A 23199-nucleotide genomic window follows, 5' to 3' on the forward strand; every position below is an offset into this window, starting at 1 on the left:
GTTGTCGCCTGTGTGGTCGTAGGTGGACGTCCTAATGGGTCGCCGGCTGTCAGTGGTTTGTCGTAGCTTGACGTCAACTAGGTGATAGGTTGTTGTGGGGGGGGGAGGGGGGTCCAATTGTGGACATTGTCGTGAGGGGGGGGGGTCCAATTGCCGGTTTTTCGGCGACCTGCTACAACTATGACAGTCGCTGGCAGTTGACGGAAAAATTGCCTAAGTGGGACAGGCCCTTCATTGTTTTTATTTATGACTGAGCTTGTGTGTGGTATGATTTAACTGAGTTGCATGCAAAACAGAATTTCATTGTATCTAGGTTCATATGACAATAAAGTGCCATTGAAGCGTTGAACTGTACAAGTGCCTGACAAATCTTCCTTCGGAACAACACAAACAACCAAGGAATGTTGTGCCTGCTGATGTTCCAGCATAAGAATGTCGTAAATCACTTCTCCAAATTATTTTGGAAAAAAACACGTTACTAATATTGCCCCAAAATTCATGAACACTTACTCCGAAAATTAACTGCACCCGTCTCCTTGTCCTGCTGGAGTTTTAAATCTAAATTTAAAACTTCTCTCTTTGTATGGTAAACTTAACTTAAAATGGCTGTCCTGGAAACATATTGTCATTTACATTAACTTTTACGCTATTCCTTTATGACCTTTACAAAGAATGGTGATAATCGTTCCCAGATTTTCTGGAAAGGATTCCGTCTCTTCCGACGAACTGCACTCTTGGATCAGACGCTCATCCCAGAATTCAATAGATCCCCTTGGAGCTGGGACTTGGCGTACATCACAGCTGAGATTATTGCTTGGAGCTAGTCTACAAGTAGTGTGCAATGGCCAATGCCAGCACTGGAATCCAATGGTCTTCGGATTTATAGTCATACAGCATGGAAACAGGCCCTTCAGCCCAACTTACCCACACCAACCAACATGTCCCATCTACATGAGTCCCACCTGCCCGCATTTGGCCCATATCCCTCCAAACCTGTCCTCTCCATTTACCTGTTCAAGAAGGAACTGCAGATGCTGGAAAATCGAAGGTATACAAAAATGCTGGAGAAACTCAGCGGGTGCAGCAGCATCTATGGAGCGAAGGAAATAGGTGACGTTTCAGGCCGAAACCCTTCTTCAGACTGATGAGCTAAAGAAGGGTTTCTGCCCGAAACGTCACCTATTTCCTTCGCTCCATAGATGCTGCTGCACCCGCTAAGTTTCTCCAGCATTTTTGTGTACTCTCCATTTACCTGTCTAGCTGTCTCAACTACCTCCTCTGGCAGCTCATTCCATACCCCCACCACACTTTTTGTGAAAATGTTACCCCTCAGATTCCGATTAAATCTTTCCCCCTTCGCCTTAAATGTATCTCCTCTGGTTCTCGGTTCCCTTACTCTGGGGAAGAGGCTCTGTGGGTCTACCCAATCTATTCCTCTGATGATTTTATACACCTCTATAGGATCAGCTGACGTTTATGATTGATTTGCAACTGAAATAAAAGGTAGAAAGCAAAGAATGGCAGATGCTAATTTGTACCAAAGATAAGACACAAAGTGCTGGAGTAACTCAAGCGGGTCAGGCAGCATCTCGGGAGAACATAGATAGGTGACGTTTAGAGTTGGGACCATTTTTCTGGCTGATTGCGGGGAGGGGGGAAGTGCTGGAGGTGACAAAAGACCCTGACCAGTCAAGGCTAGCCACAAATGACCACAGACAAGGTGGTGCCTGGTAGGCCCATTGTTCGCTGGGGTAGGTGTGACCTTAAGAGTTGATACAATGTGGTGAACTGTGGAACTGGTAAAAAAGACTAGAGTGGAGGAAGGGGGCAAGGGAGGAGGGAAATGTTGGTAGAAGTTTCTTAAGATTAGAGAGTTCAACGTTCTTGCCACTGGGTTCATAAGTTATAGGAGCAGAATTAGGCCATTCGGCCCGTTGTCTACTCTAACATTCAATTATGTCTGATCCGTCTTTTCCTTTCAACCCTATTCTCCTGCCTTTTCCCCATAACTCCTGACACCCATTCTAATCAAAAAACACTTGGGGTGTAAGCTGCCTAAACAAAAAAATGGGTGCTGTTCGTCCAATTTGCCCTTGGCCTCAGTCTGGCAAAGGAGGAGGCCCAGGACAGGAAGATCAGTGTGGGAATGGGAGGGGAGTGAAAGTGGTTAGCAACCAGGAGATCCAGTAGACCTCAACGGACTGAGCGCAAGTGTTCGGCGGAACAGTATCTGAGTCTTCTGGATTCTAACTACGTTTGGTCTCAGGTACTCAGTCAAGGCTATTTTAGAGATACAGCGCAGAAACAGGCGTACCAAGTCCACCCGACCAATGATCATCCCGTACACTACCCCACACACACTAGCGACTAAATCAAATACGAGTTACACCCTGACCATTCCCTCTTCTCCCCTTTCCCATCAGGTAAAGGCTATAGATGTAGGAAAACGCACACCTCCAGATTCAGGGACAGTTTCTTCCCAGCTGTTATCGGGCAACTGAATCATCCTACCACAACCAGAGAGCAGTGCTGAACTACTATTTACCTCATTGGTGACCCTCGGACTATCTTTGATCGTACTTTACCTTGTACTAAACGTTATTCACGTTAGTCCCTTTACACTGTACATTGTGGATGGCTCGATTGTAATCATGTATTGTCTTTCCGCAGACTGGTTAGCACGCACCAAGAAAGTTTTTCACTGTACCTCGGTACACGTGAGAATAAACTAAACTCAAACTCAGATACAGAGGCGGTGGAATGATTCTGTCTACTGCACTGCTAACATCAGTTATTTCATTAGCTGGGCTTCAGAGTGCCTGCACGTTGGAACATGGCATGAAAAGATTAATTGGTATAACATTCACAGGAAGCATTTGTTTGCCAGAGTAAACTTCGTACAGGCTGGGTTCAAGGATCAGGATCTGTGAAACACACCGAGGATGGCAGAAGCTGTCCGATTCAGCTGCACGTTTGTTTAGACTGCAAATACCAACGTTGCAGTTGGGAAACAGGAATCTGGAGAATACCGAACAGTCTGTGCCTTTTGTATGTTGACCAAGTATAAATCTGACCCATGCACCATAAACTCTTCCGCACGAGATGTCCAAGTCTTGGAGACTTGTGAACGGCCAGCAAACGTTGAGGAACAGGAAAAGAACATGGTGTAACATTCACGTTAGTTATCTCTGTATCTAATTATTTTTATGCAACTATATTTTCTTTCTTGAGACAGTTTGCTATTTCCTCCATGGAAAACTTCATCTGACCATTAGCACTTAATAATATTCATAAGATAGACACAAAATGCTGGAGTAACTCAGCAGACCAGGCAGTATCTCTGGAGAGAAAGAATGGGTGACGTTTCCGGTCGAGACCCTTAAATGTCACCCATTCCTCCTCTCCCGAGATGCTGCCTGTCCCACTGAGTTACTTCAACATTTTGTGTATATCTTCGGTTTAAATCAGCATCTGCAGTTCCTTCCTACACAATAATATTGATAAGTTGAAGGAACAGAATTAAGCCATTCAGTGCATCAAGTCTATTCCGCCATTCAATCATAGTTGATCTATCTTTCTCTCTCAACCCCATTCTCCTGCCTTCGCCCCATAACCACTGACACCCATATTAATTAAGAATCTATCAATTGACTTAGCCTCCACAGCCTTCTGTGGCAATGAATTCCACAGATTCACCACCCACTAACAAAATAAATTCTTCCTCATCTCCTTTCTAAAGGTACGTCCTTCTACTCTGAGGCCATGGCCTCTGGTCCTAGACTCACCACTAGAAAATATCCTCTCCACATCCACTCTATCCAGGCCTTTCACTATTCGGTAAGTTTCAATGAGGTCCAACTCAATGAGTTTCAATTGAGTATCAACATATTTTTATTTTATAATATGGCTGTTAAGGCGCTAACATACTGTCATTTTCTAGTGTGCCATCTACTATTAACTATTTTTGTGTTCGAAGGAATTGCAGATATTGGTTTATACCAAAGACAGACACAAAGTGCTGGAGCAATTCAGCGGGACAGGCAGCATCTTTTGAGAGAAGGAATAAGTGACGTTTCGGGTCAGAACCCTTCTTCAGAGAAGGACTTGCAACCTGCAATTATTTTGTTGCAGGTTTTGCCTTGCAAGATAACCACAGCTGGTTAAAGCAAACTAAAGTGTGAAAACACACAACACCAGATTCAGGGATAGTTTCTTCCCAGCTGTTATCAGGCAACTGCCACAAGCAGAGAGCAGTGCTGAGCTACTATCTTCCTCATTGGGGATACTCGGACTATCCTTGATCGGACTTTACTGGCTTTACCTTGCACTACATTTTATTCCCTTATCATGTATCTGTACACTGTAAATGGCTCGATTATAATCGTTTATTGTCGTTTCGCTGGCTGGATAGCACGCAACAAAAGTTTTTCACTGTACCTCAGTACACGTGACAATAATCTACACTGAACCGAACTAAAAGTACAAAATTAATTTTCAACATTTCTCTGTCAGTAATTAGATGTTCAGGTGGAGCCAAACACAAAGAGCTGGAGGAGGTCAGCGGGTCAAGCAGCAAATGTAGTGGGAATGGACGGATAACGTTTCCGGCCGGGACCCATCTCAGTAACTCCAATACAGATACCAAGTTGTTTCCTTAGTGCATTCATCCCAATGCGAGATGCAAAATTGGCACAAGGACCACCAAACAACATTGGTTGGTGGTTCCTTACTCAGACCACTGTAAAGGGCCTGTCCCACTTTGCGATTATTTTCGGCGACTGTGAGTGTCAGCGACTGACACCTGTAGTTGTACGACGTACTCGATGACGTATGCTGTCCTGCGGGTGACGCCCGGTTAAGGTTAGGATTAGGGTCAGGGTTAGGGTCAGGGTTAGGTCTACGGCTAGGGCTAGGGTTAGGGATAGGGCTAGGGTTAGGGTTAGGGTTAGGGTTAGGTTGTGATTTATCGGACAGTGGGACAACATGCCCTCTGGTGCTTAGTGATCGCCCCCTGGAGATTCCTTTTCACTACGTACTGTCACTTGGTATTTGGCCCACGGTTTCATCACCCTTGTCCAAATCTCTTTGCCTTACACTTGCCCTACTATAGATTTGTGGGAGTCAGTCAGGATCCACCCTAGGTTTCAGTTTGTCCGTCCTGTTCGTGGCCAAAAGGGTATAATTTCAGCAGGCTCTGCGCTTCTGACGTGGTCTATTATTAACTTAATGGATCGATAAAATATGTGTAGGTCCCCCTGCACTTGTTCCTTGTGGGATTTGGGAGTAAGGTCGAAGGTGAGGCCTCTGTTCAGTACCCTCTCTTGGGTTTTGGTCAGGGAGAATGTCTGAGAAAGGTTGATGATTGTTTACCCTAATTGTAGGGCCTGTCTATCTTGGCATGGTGTCTCTAACAGTTTAAATGCTTCATCCACCCTCTGATCATGGCTCGGGCTGTGGGTTCTGTCCAGTGGATGTGGTCTGTGAGGGTTAGGGTTAGGGTTAGGGTTAGGGTTAGGGTTAGGGCTAGGGTTTCCTCCCGCCCTCCAAAGGCACACAGTTTTGTAGGTTGATAGGCTTGGTATAAGTATAAATTGTGCCTAGAGTGTGTGGCCCACCGAGTCCACACCAACCAGCGATCCCCACACATTAACACCATCCTACGTGCACTAGGGACAATTTACATTTACCAAGCCAATTAACCTACATACCTGTACATCTTTAGAGTGTGGGAGGAAACCGAAGATCTCAGAGAATCTCACATTATAGAAAGCGGCCCTTTGGCCCACCACGTCCACACCGACCAGCGATCACCCGTACACTAGCAGTATCCAACACAAACCATGGACGCTTTTACAGAATCCAATAAACCTACAAACCCGCATGTCTTTGGAGTGTTGGAGGTAACTGGAGCACCCGGAGAAAACCCGCGCAGGTCACAGGGAGAAAGTGCAATCTCCGTACAGACAGCACCTGTGGTCGGGATCGAACCCGGGTCTCCGGCTTTGCAAGCGCTGTCAGGCAGCAACTCTACAGCTGCGCCACCGTGATTGCCACAGATGCTGGTTTAGAAAAGGAGATACAAATCGCGCGATTAACACAGTGGATCAGGCAGCATCTCTGGGTCAGTCTGAAGAAAGATCCCAATCTGAAACGTCACTTAGTTTGAGTTTCACTAGTGCATCAAAGATTCCCTTGATCTCACTCTTGACCCTTGTCCAAAATTACAACCAAGTAAGACTGGACTGATGTGTTATTTATTGAGACTTTGTGTGTGAGTAAACCAGTGACCTTTTTCATACCAAATAAAAAGAATGAGAAATTAATCTCAGAATCACCACTTTGTGATATTCACCGGTTTCATGCACGCATGCATTGCATGGAACAACAGCTCAGATTTGTAACCACGCCAACCTTTCTGTCCTGGGCCTCCTCCAATGCCTGGATGAGGCCGCACGCAAACTGGAGGAGCAATACCTCCAGGGGCGGCATGGTGGCGCAACGGTAGAGTTGCTGCCTTACAGCAGTTTTTGAACAGGATTCTCTGCATGCTACTCTGATCCTCAGCATTATACTGAGTGAATTTCACGCCTCTAAAATGTAAGGTGGAGCTTAACAATTCGGAGTGGTGTAGGCACTACAGCTTCTCAAGCCTGCCTGGCAGTAGGAAACAGTTTCACTCATCTTTGGCCTTAAATCCACTCTGTCCAACTTCATCCTCTTTGAATCTCCAATGATTATCTCAGTCTACACAGTACAATGTGTCGCGGCCATGGAGGCGCAGCGGTAGAGTTGCAGCGAGACCCAGAGACCCGGATTCCATCCTCCCACACTCCAAAGACGTACAGGTTTGTAGATTAATTTGCTTGGTTTATGTATAAATTGTCCCTAGTGTGTGTAGGATGGTGCGAATGTGCAGGGAACGCTGGTCAGTGCGGAATCAGTGGGCCCAAGGACTGTATCATAGAAACATAGAAACATGGAAACATAGAAAATAGGTGCAGGAGTAGGCCATTCGGCCCTTCGAGCCTGTACCGCCATTCAATATGATCATGGCTGATCATCCAACTCAGTATCCTGTACCTGCCTTCCCTCCATACCCCCTGATCCCTTTAGCCACAAAGGCTACATCTACTCCCTCTTAAATATAGCCAATGAACTGGCCTCAACTACCTTCTGTGGCAGAGAATTCCACAGATTCCCCACTCTCTGTGTGAAAAATGTTTTTCGCATCCCTCTTTGTGTGAAAAATGTTTTTCTCATCTATCTCTCAACTAACGATTTTATTTCCACACGTCTCTAGGGTAGACAATTCCAATGGTTGCAATGATCCGTGACACGAATCCCTCCTCGTCTCAGTGTTGTAGCCAGAGCTTCACATCAATATATTGGCTTCCTGCTTCCGATGTCCCATCCAAGGCAAGCATTAACCAGCATTTGTCCAAGCCCTCTCAAAAGCTTACGTTGCCATATTCAGATTAGGCACACACCAATGAGAATACCACCAATGAGATAACCACTAAATATTGCCGTTGCGGTTCAGTCAATTTGCCATGTGGAAATTGGGAAGAATGAATATCAAAATGGAGTCAACGTCAATTGTTTCAACAAAGGCAGGAAAATGTGAAGGTACGTACCTAGTCTGCTGCAAACGAAGGTTGACTCGGATCCGGAGGTGCTTATGTTGCTCATAGATCTTACTTCAGAAAAGGGTTTAGACTGGCGGCCGGCATTGCTTTCCTTGAAGGACTGGGCGCTAGAGGGGGGCATGTTCATACGGTTGTCCGAGTTTATTTGGCTGACGGCATCTTGTACCCTCTTCTTCTCTTTCTTTAGCATGTTCACTAGAATATCTAAGGAGTCTATTCAAGGAGAATTAGCCGTGAAGTTATAAGGAAATGCAATTTTAAATAACTACCCTGTGTACATCTCCACAGGTCCAGAAACGCCATCAGTACAAGAGAACTTAATACGTCATGGGAAGAAAATTAATGTATTTAATTTAAGTAAGAAAATGGCAATGGCACAGAAACCAGAGGAACCTGAATATATTAAGGGAAACTGGATTGGAAATTGAAAGAGGCTTAATCGCTATTTTATGAGACTTTAAGATTGTGGAATGAAAGAAATTGCAGATATCATTTCTCTCACATAAAGAGAGTGGGGAAGAAGAAAGGAGAAATATGCAGACAACATAGTTTGGGGGAGGGAAAGAACTGCCGAAGCTGGTTTAAATCGAAGGTAGACGCAAAATGCTGGAGTAACTCAGCGGGACAGGCATCATCTCTGGAGAGATGGAATGGGTGACGTTTCGGGTCAAGACCCTTCTTCAGACTGAAGAAAGTACCCATAGTATGTGGGAATGTCACTTGGATACCATCAACAGTGGTAGAGTGATGGAACAATTAAATAGCTCGCTGGAAGGAAGACTGGCACTGGAACAGACATTTTTTTATATGGATTTTAGTCAGTTCCATCAGGGGGGGTGTTATTATGGGGGAACGCGCATCACTGGGAAACGTCTTTTCAGCACTGTACAACTGTTGCTTGATGACAATAAAGGTTGAGTGTGATTGATTGATTGGATAGTCAGCATGGGGTGGGGGGTGAACGCACATCACAGAGAATTGATCTGAGTGTTTCGAGGGAATGGCGATGAGGATAGGGCAATGGATAATGTCCAGAGGATCTTTAGTAACGCTTCTGGCGACCGCTCTCATCGTCGTTCCTCCAGCACATTGTGTTTTCCATGCAGATAAAACATTTTGTCGTACAATTTAGTGTAGTTTAGTTAATTTAGAGATCCAGTGCGGAAACAAGCCCGTCGGCCCACCGAGTCCGCACCGACCAGCGATCCCCGCACATTAACACACACTAGGGACAATTTACACTTATACCAAGCCAATTAACCTACAAACCTGTAAGTCTTTCGAGTGTGGGAGGAAACCGAAGATCTCGGAGAAAACCCATGCAGGTCACGGGGAGAACGTAAAACTCCGTACAGACAGCACCCGTAGTCGGGATCGAACCTGGGTCACTGGGGTTGCAAGTGCTGTAAGGCAGCAACTCTACTGCTGCGCAACCGTACTGCCCTTAAATTTGAAGTTGAATTCAATGCATTGGCGGATATGTAGTTATGGTAGGTTGGTGTTTGACAACATTGGAGTTGAAGATAAACATGATGGAAGATAGACACAAAGTGCTGGAGTCACTCAGCGGGTCAGGCAGCATCTCTGGAGAATAGGAATAGGTGATGTTTCGGGTCGAGACACTTGTCCAGAGATGCTGCCTGTCCTGCGGAATTACTCCAGCATTTTGTGTCTATCTTTGGTGTAAACCAGCATCTGCAGTTCCTTCCTACACATGAACATGGTGGAGTTTGCGCAAACTGAAAATGAGAAAGCTCGTTAGAACCAGGTGGAGATAAGGCCTTGACTAGCAGTGAAATCAGGAAGATGTGAGCAATGGTGTGAAGATAAAGATGATGACGAGAGGGCGGCATCGTGGCACACTTGGTAGAGCCGATGCCTCAGGGCGCCAGACACCCTGGTACGATCCTGACCTCGGGTGCTATTATTAAAGTGGAATTTGCGCATTCTTCCCAATCGGTGAGCCGAAGGGACCTGTTTCTGCAATGTATCTCTAAAATCTAAAGGTTTTCCTCCGGGTGCTCCGGTTTCCTCCCACATCCTCGACGGCATGCAAGTTTGTAGGTTAATTGGCCTCTGTAAAATTGCCCATAGTTTGTAAAGAGTGGGTGAGCAAGTGGGGTACCATAGAATTAGTGTGAACGGGTGATCGAAGGTCGGATGTATCGCTAAAGGAACATGCAGCCCTAATGATGAGCCCCATAACTGGGAGGAGCAAACCAGCAGCTGTCCGTTTCAATTCACTTTTTTATTAGTTTTTAGTGAATTTTGTCCCATGTTTGTTGGGGAATTGTACTTTTTTATGTGGGGGGGAAGGGGGAAACTATTTTCTAGGTCCCTACCTGGTCGGTGAGGCAGCTTTTTCCCCGAGCTGCACCGTCGACCCGTCCTTGCGGCCTACCAGCGGGAGTGGAGCGCCGTTTCCTGGCAGGGACCTCCCAGCACCTTCAGCTTCGGTGGCGGCACAGCGCTGGAGCGCTATCGCGGAGCGGAGCGGGCGATGCCTTGCCTGAGTCGTCGCGCTGGATCGCCGCGCTGGAGCTCCGGTATGCTGAGACCGCCGTGATCAACACCGTCGAGCTGCGGAACTGTGGAGCGGCCAGCGGCGGCGCCGACTTTAACATCGGGAGCCTCGGAGCACCAACCGACGCGGCCCTGTCGGCTTCGGAAGCCACGGACTCCAGTAGGGAATCGGCCGTTCCAGCTGTCCCAGCCGCTGTGAGAACTCTCCCGACGCCGGAGCAACACCACCCGGCGAGAACGGCCAGGAACATCGGGCCTCCGTAGAGGCAACTGTGGAGGCCTCAATAGGCCTGACTATGGGAGAACTGGGGATGGCTGGACATTGTGCCTTCCCCCACAGTGGTAACCATTGTGGGGGGATGTTTTTTTGTGTGTAAATGATTACTTTATTCTGTGTTCAAGATGGCTGCCGGAAGGGAGAGTGTACGCTGGCGCGCTTTAGCTGCCGCTGCTCTCTCTTCATATTGTGTTTGTGATTTTTGTCTTTGGATTGAATTCTGTCTTTAATTTGTGTACTGGTGATGTCTTTACTATTTATTTTATTCCGCTTACATGTTTTTACTCTATTTGCTAAATTTTGTAAGGTGTCCTTGAGGCTCTTGAAAGGCGCACATAAATAAAATGTATTATTATTATTATTATTATTATTATAACTGGTTTCGGATCGAAGAGGCCAAGGCAATTATGCATGAGTGGAATCAACCTAGCAAGTAATCAAGATGGACGCGAAAACCTGGAGTAACTCAGTGGGACAGGCAGCATCTCTGGAGAGAAGGAATGGGTGATATTTTGGGTCCAGACTCATCTTCTGAAGAAAGACTTGGTTACTTGCTGTGGGTGGGAAGGAACTGCAGATGCTGGTTAAAACCGAAGATAGACACAAAATGCTGGGGTAACTTAGCGGGCCAGGAAGCTTCTTCCGAAACGTCACCCATTCCTTATCTCCAGATATGCTGCCTGGCCCGCTGAGTTCCTCCACCATTTTGTGTCTATCTTTGGTTTTAACCAGCATCTGCAGTTCCTTTCCACCCACAGCAAGTAACCAAGACCAGAGATAAATTTATAGGCTCATGTGCAAAATATTTGCAAGAAGAAAATCAGGATGAACTTGGACCTGAGGATATAAAGTTACAGCTTATTGCCGGAAAACAGAGTCAGGGAAAGTGGAGTCCACCACTTGAAATCCATAGAACAGGTTCTGAAGTAGCATATAACCCCCAACATGTACTGCACGTTTAATACAGACAGTTATGTAGTCTCAAGTGATGGTGCAGCAGAGTAACTGTATAGAAGGCGCCCTTTTTGATTGATTAACAAAATCAATCATCGAGTCCACACCGATGTGGGAGGGAACCCAGAGGAAATCCACGAGGTCACAGGGGGAACGTGCAAACTCCACAGATACAGCACCTAAGGTCAGAATCGAACCTGGTTCTCTGGTACCGCCCTTACGGCTTTGGACGATGCCACCAAGAAGGAAGTTTAGAGATACAGCGCAGAAACAGGCCCTTCGGCCCACCGGATCCGCTCCGACCAGCGACCCCCGCACATTAACACTATTCTACACCCACTAGGGACAATTTTTACATTTACCAAGACAATTAACTTACAACCCTGCACGTCTTTGGAGTGCAGGAGGAAACTGAAGATCTCGGAGAAAACCCACGAAGGTAAAGTGTTGAAATTTAAAAAGACCTAAAATAACAATTAGTTCAGACAGATCTTCTTCTTGAGAGATGGCGTGCACAGCCAGTTGTACAACTTGTTCTATTTGATCTTATTTGACTGTGCACACCAGGTTGATTGCATTTGTCGAAACAGGGCAGACCACGTGAAGGTTGCAATCTCCCACCCCCAAGTTCAGGCAGATGAATCCAAACGTAAAAAAGGATACTGATCTCATTATCTCGTTGCTGCAATAATTCTCTTAGTCGCGTCTCTGCATTATTGTCACCATCTCCATTGGTATCAGGGGTTGAGACTCCATTGTCCATTTGCAAGCCAGGTTTACATTGTTGTGTCTCTTTCATTAAACCCTGGTAGAAGGAAGTTGAGTGAGTAAATATTCTGATAATGCAATCATTTTTTTTCAAAGATTAACTTACCACTTTCCATTCAGAAATGATTCCAAATATTTTACTGCTTTCCAGCCATTTATGAGTTGGAATTTGACTGGCTTCTCCCCTAATAGGATTGGATTAGTGAAAGTTGGTGGCCAGGAAACATTACCACATGACAAAAATTCAGCTTTGTTTAGTTCAGAGATACAGCGTGGAAACAAGCCCTTCAGCCCACCGGGTCCTCACTGACCAGCGACCACCCATGCACTAGTTCTATCCTACACACTACTGAAGCCTATTAACCTACAAACCTGCACGTCCTTGGAATGTGGGTGGAAACCGGAGCACCCGAAGGAAACCCACATGGTCACAGGGAGAATGTGCAAACTGCGTACAGACAGCACCCATAGTCTGGATCGAACCCGGGTCTCTGGCTCTGTGAGGCAGCAACTCTACCGCTGCGCCACCGTATTGAAAAATAAGGGCAAATGGGACTAGCTTAGACGGGGCGATTTGGTCTGCATGGACGAGTTGGGTCGAGGAACGTGCTGTATGAATCTATGACACTCGGACTCCATGAAAACAGACCCGACACCTCCAGTCGCTGCTTACAGCTGATTCTCCTCTGCACCCTCTCCAATGTAGTCACAGAAACAAATAGCTGGAGTAAATCAGTGGGACAGGCAGCATCTCTGGAGAGAAGGAATAGGTGACGTTTCGATTAGATTTAGATTTAGATCTAAGAGTTAGATTTAGCTCTTACAGCTAAAGGAATCAAGGGATATGGGGAATAAGCAGGAACGGGGTACTGATTTTAGACGATCAGCCATGATCATATTGAATGGAGGTGGTGCTGGCTCGAAGAGGCGTATGCCCTACTGCTGCACCTATTTTGATATATTGCTATGCTCTTATGTTTCTATGGGACAAGACCCTTCTTCAGACATGAGAGTGAGGGGAAAGGCAAATGTGAGGTACAATGGTGACCTAGAGACATATTAGAACCAATGAATAAAAGATATGCAAAAAAGTAACAATATGCAAAACAAATAATGCAAGATAAGATATCATCGTTACATTTTTGCATATCTTTCATTTGTTTGTTTAAATATCTCACTGTATCACCATCTGTATCTTTCGTCTCCCTTTCCCCTGGCTCTCAGTCTGAAGAAGGATCTTGATCCAAACGTTACCTATTCCTTCTCCCCAGAGCTGCTGTCTGACCCGCTGACTTACTCTAGCTTTTTGCATCTATCTTCGGTAATCACGTCTTTGTGCATCAGCAGCAGCTCGCCGCCGAGGCCCAAAACTACATTGTTATGTGTGAGCGCGCCGTTCGATTAAATTATCATGTGCTGTGGAGAGCGGATGCAATTTAAAGCCCTTGAACGCTGACCTTTAGTAGCTGGAAGCAGTGTTGAATCTTCCGCATGTCAGGTCCAATCTCCAACGAAGCCTCAGCATCGGTGTCCTCCAGGAAACCGGTGACTAACTCCAACAACCTTTTGCATGGGGGGAAAAAAAGAGATTTAGTTTAGTTACGGTTAGAGATACAGTACGGGAACAGGCCCTTCAGCCCACAGAGTCTGTACCGACCAGTGATCCCCGCTAATTATCCTACACACACTAGGGCCAATTTACATTGATACCAAGTCAATTAACCTACAACCCTGTTCGTCTTTGGAGCGTGGGAGGCAACCGAAGATCTCGGGAAAAATACCAACGCAGGTCACGGGGAGAACGTACAAACTCCATGCCGACGGCGCCCATAGTCGGGATCGAACCCGGATCTCGGGCGCTGCAAGGCAGAAACTCAACCGCTGCTGCACCACCGTGCCGGGCATAAGAATATGAATAAGAATAAAGAAATGCATCAGATTGGCAGCGGTTCGAGCTTCACCTCTTGCCTGTCCTGGATTAGTGCTGCAAAGAAGTTCTGTAAGCATTTACAGCTGCCGCTAAGTCATTGGTGAAGAGGCACATTTTTTAGCAGCTAGTAGCCAGCAAAGCAAAACCTTGTGTTTTCCATGTTAGGAGTCGATATTCATCGTGAAAGGGAACTACCCCCACAAAGAAAAACCCCAGGTGTGCAAAGTATTTAGAATAAAATCAAACTATCCAAAACTGTAAAAATATGACCATGCATTACCGGTCATTCATAAATCAGATAATCACCAGAAAGACACAAGTATATTGTGCAGTGTTCATTTTGCATGTATTATCTGGCAGAGTCAATTGTTCAATGTCTTTGTTAAATAGCTGACCCATTTATTATCAAAATTGCACAGCGTAATTTATTTAATGCATCCATTAACTTCATTAGCGTTTCATTGTTTATTCTGCACGTGAGCCTTTGGTTCCAAACAAAAAGCAGCATTAGTCCTACTGACCCACTAAAAGCACTGTGCCTTAAGAAAAGGGGTTGAGATGACTAACAATGAACAAAGAGCTAATGAAAACACAATGAGGCATTTTGAAACAACTTTAGAAAATGCTACAGAGCAACATGCTTGGTGCAGAGGGGTTGTTTCTCCTGGCTAAGAGATCTGGAATGAAGGACTCATAAACCAGGGGTAAGGGATCGGCAAATTTGTACAGCATTGAATTGATTATTGATTCATAAGATCACAAGTCATCATCATCATCAGCAGTCACTCGAAACGAGTATGACCGTCCTCTCATGGAGAACGCCTGTGCGTGACTTTGTTTAATGTGGGGAGACTGGTGCACAGACATCCACCCCAGGGTCCTTGACAGATCTGGGTCAGGATACAGTGGCGACCAGAGACCCTTTTCTGCTGCAGCCTTCATCCGCCTTCCCAGCCGTTGTGACGCTCCACTAAGGTCAGCCATCATCCACCGCCTGTTCCACCGTTGAGGTCTTGGTTGGATTGCTCTTTGTCAGAGACCTCCCCCTCGACCTTACCGCCATGGGTGGCCCTACCAGGAGCATAGCTGTAGAGAGATCATGAGTTATAGCAACAGAATTAGGCCATTCGGCCCATCAAGTCTACTCCGCCGTTTAATCATGGCTGATCTATCTCTCTTCCTCCTAACCCCATTCTCCTGACACCCTGATTGAAATGCACAGCATGGAAACAGGCCCTTCGGCCCACCAAGTCCGTGTCGACCATCGATCACCCGATCACACTAGTCCCATGTTATCCCACTTTTGCATCCACTCCCTACATACAAAAGGCAATTTACAGAGGGAAGATTAACCTATAAACCCGCACGTCTGGAGATTCCAGCATCTGGGGTTCCCTCTGCCGCCGCACACCCCGTGCCTTGTTCTTTTCCATACGTAATGCTTTCCAGATGACACATTCATCCGAATTTTTGAGAATTATAGGCCGCCTCCCTCTCCTTTTGGACACGAGTAGAATTGTTCATGAATACACCAGTGGTGCTGGAGTTGGAAACCCTTGCAACATCATCGTTCAAAATGTAGCACTTGCACACCTCCAAGGATCGGATGCACACCATTAATCCATATGAGCTGTGGTCAACCAAAACCCCTAATGAAATATTACGTTGCGTTTGTACAATATGACATCTCTTTTAGCAAGAACTTTTTATTCAATGGACCACTGACGATCAAATGATGTCACTCCATTTGAAGACAATTGAATCATCTAATTGAATCATCTAATACGTTGAGAGATTTTCTACTCTAGGACGCGTAAACGGCCAACTGTCTCTGAACTCATGTTCATGTCATAGAAGCAGAAATAGGCCATTCGGCCCATTGAGTCTACTCCTCTATTCAATTATCTTTCCCTCTCAACCCCATTCTCCTGCCTTCTCACCATAACTCTTACTAATCGAATCTATCAACGACTTAGCCTCCTCAGCAGTCCGTGGCAATGAATTCCATAGATTCACCACCCTCGGGCTAAAGAAATTCCTCCTCAACTCCTTTCTAAAGGAGCATCCTTTTATTCTGAGGCTGTGCTCTCAGGCCCCAGACTCTCCCACTAGTGGAAACATCCACTCCACATTCACTCTCTCCAGGCCTTTCACAATTCGGTAAGTTTTTATGAGGTCCCCCCTCAACTCCAGCAGTCACTGCCTCAAATGTCTCTCAGCTCTGTCTTAATTGCAGATATTTTTAGTAAGCTGAATTCCATGAAGCTGAACTTCCTGCACGGCATGGTGTTCTTAGTCAAGCAGCAGAATATAACTCTATCCAGAACATTAAAACCTGTCAGTAATAGGATTGAGGTAAATGCACATTAATGGGAATGCTGAATTGAGCTGAAATGAGAATTGTATCAGTGTGAATAAGGGTCCCGACCAGAACAATTTCTATGAGGGTCCCGACCGGAAACATAAACAAATCCGTGTTCTCCAGAGATGCTGCCTGACCCGCTGAGTTATTCCAGCACTTTGTTTCTTATCTCATATGTGACCTCTGAGGTTCTGCGAAACACATCTCTTGCTATCCAACACAGCAGAAGCATACCCCCCCCCCACCCCCCACCCCCCCACCCCCCCCCCCCCCCCCCCCCACCCCCACCCCCCCCCCCCCCCCCCCCACCACTTTTCCAGCTTTTCTCCCCCTTAATACAATCAGTCTGATGAAGGGTCTCGTCCTGAAATGTCGCCAGCCCAAATCATCCAAAGATGCTCCTTGACCCGCTGAGCTAATGCGGCACCTTGTGTCATACGCCTCATCTAGATTTTTTTCTGGAAATCGTTAAACAATTGACCAATTTTTTTTAACTGAAGATTCTTCAGAGCTGCTTCAAGTTTCCCCCTATCATAGAAACATAGAAAATATGTGCAGGAGTAGGCCATTCGGTCATTTGAGCTTGCACCGCCATTCAATATGATCATGGCTGATCATCCAACTCAGTATCCAGCTCCTGCCTTCTCTCCATACCCCCTGATCCCTTTAGCCACAAGGGCCACATCTAACTCCCTCTTAAATATAGCCAATGAACTGGCCTCAACTACCTTCTGTGGCAGAGAATTCCACAGATTCACCACTCTCTGTGTGAAAAATGTTTTTCTCATCTCAGACCTAAAATATTTCCCCCTTATCCTTAAACTGTGACCCCTTGTTCTGGACTTCCCCAACGCGGGAACAATCTTCCTGCATCTAGCCTGTTCAACCCCTTAAGAATTTTGTAAGTTTCTATAAAATCCCCCCTCAAACTTCTAAATTCTAGTGAGTACAAGCCAAGTCTATCCAGTCTTTCTTCATATGAAAGTCCTGCCATCCCAGGAATCAGTCTCGTGAACCTTCTCTGTACTATGGCAAATTTTTACCAAGCTATAAGCTATCGCTATATTTCACCAAGCCATAAAACGGTGGCACAGCGGTAGAGTTGCTACCTCACAGCGCCGGAGACCCAGGTTCGGTCCTGACTACAGGTGTTGTCTGTAGAGTCTGTACGTTCTCCCCGTGACCTGCGTGAGTTTTCTCCCGGTGCTCCGGTTTACTCCCACACTCCAAGGGCGTACAGGTTTGTAGGTTAATTGGCTTTGGTAAACCAATGTAATAGAACACCCGCGATAGTACACTAACACTATCCTACACGTTGTCCCTAATGTGTAGGATAGTGTTAGTGTGATGCCATGTTTCCACGCTGTATCTCTGAAGTCTAAAGAACAGTTTATATGCATCAGAACTATCTCGGTGAGTATTTGAATTGTTTAGTCATTGAACACAATGGACCAGGTGCGGGGGTTGGATTAAAATGGAAGGGTGCCTATTGATCGACATGGGCAAGTTGGGCCAAATGGCCTATTTCCATGCTGTATTATTCTTTGATTTCATGACTGTAATGGAAATTATATTCCATGTTGGATGAATTCAAAATAATTTTAGGAATGATAAAATAAGGTTGAAGACCATTCTCCATTCATTTATAGGTACAGTGTTTGAATTCTGGCTATCTTTAAGTTCCATAAAACTCATTATTAGTACTTAATGAATATAAAATTGCTAGGTGATATTTTAAGAGACATGTATATGTATAAACAGCTGTAATTTCTACATGGTGTAACCAAAATGTATAAAAAATACCCTTTAATAAAATCTCACAATGTGAACTTTAACCACATTTTTTTCTATTACAAATCGCAAATTCTGGAGGACAGAGGCAAATAAATAAATGATAGGTCTTTGTCCCAAACATTATGGAGGGCACTGTATGTAATACTTTACCTTTTGCAATTAGTTGCACAAAACTATCGACAATTTTCTTATGTAATAACAAATAACTATAGATGCGGGTTTATACCAAAGATAGACATAAAATGCTGGAGTAACTCAGCGGGTCAGGCATCATCTCTGGAGAAAATGGACAGTTGACCTTACAAGTCGGGACCCTTCTTCGGTCTGAAGAAGGATCCTGACTCAAAACATCACCTATCCATTTTCTCCAGAGATATTGCCTAACCTGCTGAGTTACTGCAGCATTTTGTGTCTACAATCCTCTTATGCTATATTCTGCATCTTATTTAGTTTAGTTTCGTTTTAGATGAGTTCAGTTTACGGCGTGGAAACAGGCCCTTTGGTCCCACCGAGTCTGCGCCGACCAGCGATCCCAGTACACTAGCATTATCCCATATACACTAGGGACAATTTACAATTTTACCAAAGCCAATTAACCAAGAAACATGTATGTCTTTGGAGTGTGGGAGGAAACCGGAGCACCCGGAGAAAACCCACGTGGTCACGGGGACAACGTGCAAACTTCATACAGACAGCACCCGCAGTCTGGATCGAACCCGGGTCTCTGGCGCTGTAATGCCCCTGTCCCACTTAGGAAACCTGAACGGAAACCTCTGGAGACTTTGTGCCCCACCCAAGGTTTCCGTGCGGTTCCCAGAGGTTTTTGTCAGTCTCCCTACCTGCTTCCACTACCTGCAACCTCCGGCAACCACCTGCAACCTCCGGGAACCGGACAGAAACCTTGGGTGGGGCGCAAAGTCTCCAGAGGTTTCTGTTCAGGTTTCCGTTCAGGTTTCCTAAGTGGGACAGGGGCATAACTCTACCGCTGCGCCACCGTGCCGCTCCTGCGCATATTCTGTATTCTGCACTTAACTTATGTTGAAAAATTGGATAAAATCTACGCGTGGTTTGGTAGGTCACTTAACCTTGCCAGCAAGTGCCGTTTTAAACACCCTTTCGGTATTCATTTAAAAAATCCGTTCTATTGACCAGACTGAACACTGCTGGCCAGGACAGAGTATGTTATCGGCTCCGATCTACACAAGTCAAATCTTATCGGAAACAAAAAGCAGGTTGTGGCATTTTTCCAACACACACAGCTTGCTTTTGTTTGCAGGCAATTAGTGCAGTCACAGGCACACTGTGTGGGATGCTAGTCTGTGCATTTGTGTACGTTTTTGTTTAATCTTTTAAACTGTTGCATCAACAAACTGGGAAAACAATTTGTAAAGGGAAAAAAAATCGCTGCAGTCTCAATCTTGAACAAAGCAGTGCTTTCTTTCTTCCTTGCAAAACCTCTTTGTAACAGGCAGCTCCAGCATATTTAGTGGTTCCCTTTTACTCAGTGATTTCCTGGTTTCCTGTCCTATTTCGTTGAACCAGTTCCAGGATTCTGGCAAGTTGTCAGGGCTCGAGTCAGGTATAATATAACACTGTCAATACAAAAGGAACATTTCATGTTCTGTTTCACTCCTGTTGCCAAGTCCAGCACACAGCTGAATGCATTCTGGTGAAGGTTTTGATTTTGAGAGTCTTCTTCGACTTCTTGCGTATGGCGTGCACAGCCTAAGGTTGTCGGAAAACTTGTTCTATTTGATTATTTGAGAGTGAAAATCTATAGATGAGGGAAATTGTCCCGGGTGCCTTGTAGGATTCAAGATGCTCAGTGCTGGGTCCAAGTCGGAAAATACTGTCACGGTGGCACAGCGGTGGAGCTGTGGCCTGACAGCGCCAGAGATCCGGGTTCAATCTTGACCACGGGTGCTGAATGCACGGGGTTTGCACGTTCTCCCCAAGACCTGCGTGGGTTTTCTCCTAGTGCTCCAGTTTCCTCCCACACTCCAAAGACGTACAGCTTTGTAGATTAATTGGCTTTGGTATAATTGTAAATTGTCCCGAGTGCATGTGTGGTATAGTGTAATGCCCCTGTCCCACTTAGGAAACCTGAACGGAAACCTCTGGAGACTTTGCGCCCCACCCAAGGTTTCCGTGCGGTTCCTGGAGGTTGCAGGTGGTTGCCAGAGGTTGCAGGTAGTGGAAGCACGTAGGGAGACTGACAAAAACCTCCCGAAACCTCCGGGAACCACACGGAAACCTTGGGTGGGGCGCAAAGTCTCCAGAGTTTTCCATTCAGGTTTCCTAAGTGGGACAGGGACATTAGTGAACGGGGATCGCTGGTCGACACGGACTCGGTGGGCCAAAGGGCCTGTTTCCGCGGTGTATCTCTAAATTATATAAAACTATTCACATCTGAATGGGGTAATTTCCTTCTTCAGTGAATACAAACAAACTGTCTTAATTGGCAAAGATAGACACAAAGTGCTGGAGTAACGCAGTGGGTCAGGCAGCATCTCTGGTGTACATGGAGAGGTGACGTTTTGGGTCAGGACCCTTTTCAGACTGAAGTAACTCAGCGGTTCAGGCAGCATTTCTGGAGAAGATGGATGGGTGACGTTTCTGGTTGGGGCCCTTCTTCAGACTGATTGTGGGTGGATGAACTGGAAACAAGAAAATACCAAGACAAATCAGGGCCAGCAATAGATCACCTCAGGCAGGATGGTTCCCTGATAGGCTGATTGTTGGCTCGGGATGATGTAATCCCAAGAGGGACACTGCATGGCACGGTGCCGCAGCAGTAGAGTTGCTGCCTTGCAGCGCCAGAGACCCAGGTTCAATTCTGACTGCGGGTACTGTCTGTACGGAGTTTGTACGTTCTCCCCGTGACTTGCGTGGGTTTTCTCCGAGATTTTCGGTTTCTTCCCATACTCCCAAAGACGTGCAGGTTTGTAGGTTAATTGGCGATGTAGGTGTAAAATTGTCCCTAGTGTCAATGTGCGGGGATCGCTGGGCAGAAGGACCCGTTTCCGCGCTGTATCTCTGAACTAAACTAAACTGGTTGGCCAACGTTTAGTGGAGGAAGGGGGACAAGGGGAGGGAAAGCGAGGGGGATGGGGGATTCAATGGCATGTGAGATGCATCTGTGTGTTTGAATCACCATCTCGAACCAGGCAGCAACTATTGTAGTTATAATTTTCTAATCACTTTGCTGCATCTCAGCCTGTGACATTTTGGTGACTTTCCCAATTACAAATGATCTTCATATCTGAAGCTGCGGCATCAATGAAGATTCATTCCCTTTCATTAATGTGCGGTAAGCATTCGCAGAAAATTTAATTAATGGTCCAGTTTACAGAAAAAATATCCTGTTTAGGCATAGATAGAGTAGAGAATCAGAACCGTTTTCCCAGTGTGGAAATTGTATTGTATTGTATTGTATATCTTTATTGTCATTTCCTGAGTATTCACATACCCAGAGGAAACAAAAACCGTTGCTCAACCAGTGTCCATTCAGTGTGCATTAAAAATAAATAGAAATAAAAATACATGTATCATGAACAAATTTAACACTCTACTAAACATTCAACAGGCGTTCCGATCGGCAGCGGCACAACAGTGGCTCTGCTGCAGTGTGTCCAGGTTGGGGGTTTGTGCGCGATACTTGGCAGGGGGCAAAGTCCATTTAGCAGTCTTATAGCCTGTGGGAAGAAGCTGAGGAGCATCCTGCTGGTTTTACAGCTAATGCTCCTGTACCTCTTCCCAGATGGCAGGATGGAGAAAATGTCATGCGATGGGTGGTAGGGTTCTTTGATGATGGAGATGGCTCTGCTGATACATCTCTTCCTGTATATGTCCAGCAGGAAGGGGAGTGGAGCACCAATAATCCTGCAAAGGCTAGAAATGTCAAAGGCTAGAGAGTATAGCTTTAAGGTGAGCAAGGGCAATGTTTAAAGGAGGTGGATGGTCACTGCCAGGTGGCGGTGGAGACAACTGCGATAACGGCGTATAAGAGGCTATTAGATAAGCACGTGGTTTATTACAGTTTAGTTTAGTTTAGAGATGCAGCACGGAAGCTGGCACATCGGCCCACGGAGCACGCACCAACCAGCAATCACGCACATTAACACTATCCTACACACACTAGGGACAATTTTACATTCATAACCTACCAACAGGTACGTCTTTGTAGTGTGGGAAGAAACCAAAGATCTCAGAGAAAACCCACGCAGGTCACGGGGAGAACGTACAAACTCCGTACAGACAGCGCCCGTAGTCAGGATGGAACCAGGGTCTCTGGCGCTGTGAGGCAGCAACTCTACCGCTGAGCCAGTGTTGTGCAGGGAATGGAGTGATTTGCATCACACACAAGCAGAAGGGTTTATTTTAACTTGGCAAAGGGTTTGGCACCGACATTGAAACAACTCTGTGGAATCTTTTGTTAAAGAGCTTATCAACAAAAAAATCCGACAATCAAAACACCCTCATCTGTAACCTCCTATCACTTGTTCAAGAAGGAACTGCAGATGCTGGAAAATCGAAGGTAGACAAAAGTGCTGGAGAAACTCAGCGGGTGAGGCAGCATCTATGGAGTGAAGGAAATAGGCAACGCTTTGGGCCAAAACCCATCTTCAGACTGGAGTCTGAAGTCTGAAGAAGGGTTTTGGCCCGAAACGTTGCCTATTCCTTCACTTCATAGATGCTGCCTCACCTGCTGAGTTTCTCCAGCAGTTTTGTCCACCTATCACTTGCCAGGCTTAATCCTGCTTCTTCCTCCCTTTCGTAACTTTCTCCCCCCCCCCCTTTCCCACCACCCACACCACAAACAGTCAAAGTAGGGTCCTGATCCGAAAGTGCACCTATTCATGCCCTTCAGTGATGCTGCCTGACCTGCTGAGTTACTCAAGCGCTTTGCGTTTTATTGCAAGAAATTGCAGGGAGCTGTGGATGC

The 23199-nt window shown here is 45.9% G+C and overlaps 1 protein-coding gene across 2 annotated transcripts in view; it reads right to left on the reverse strand.

The window, feature by feature from the left end:
- Positions 1–23199, reverse strand: part of LOC129697628 (kinesin-like protein KIF6) — a 453653-nt gene that overhangs the window by 257174 nt on the left and 173280 nt on the right. For both annotated transcript variants that reach the window (XM_055636340.1, XM_055636341.1), the window contains exons 8-10: positions 13626–13731; positions 12064–12205; positions 7635–7850 (exon numbers count right to left, since the gene is read on the reverse strand). In XM_055636340.1, coding sequence (XP_055492315.1) covers positions 7635–7850; positions 12064–12205; positions 13626–13731 — 464 coding nt within the window. The remainder of the gene's footprint in view (positions 1–7634; positions 7851–12063; positions 12206–13625; positions 13732–23199) is intronic.

The sequence above is a fragment of the Leucoraja erinacea genome, chromosome 5 (genome assembly GCF_028641065.1).
Source record: "Leucoraja erinacea ecotype New England chromosome 5, Leri_hhj_1, whole genome shotgun sequence".
Lineage (NCBI taxonomy): Eukaryota > Metazoa > Chordata > Chondrichthyes > Rajiformes > Rajidae > Leucoraja > Leucoraja erinaceus.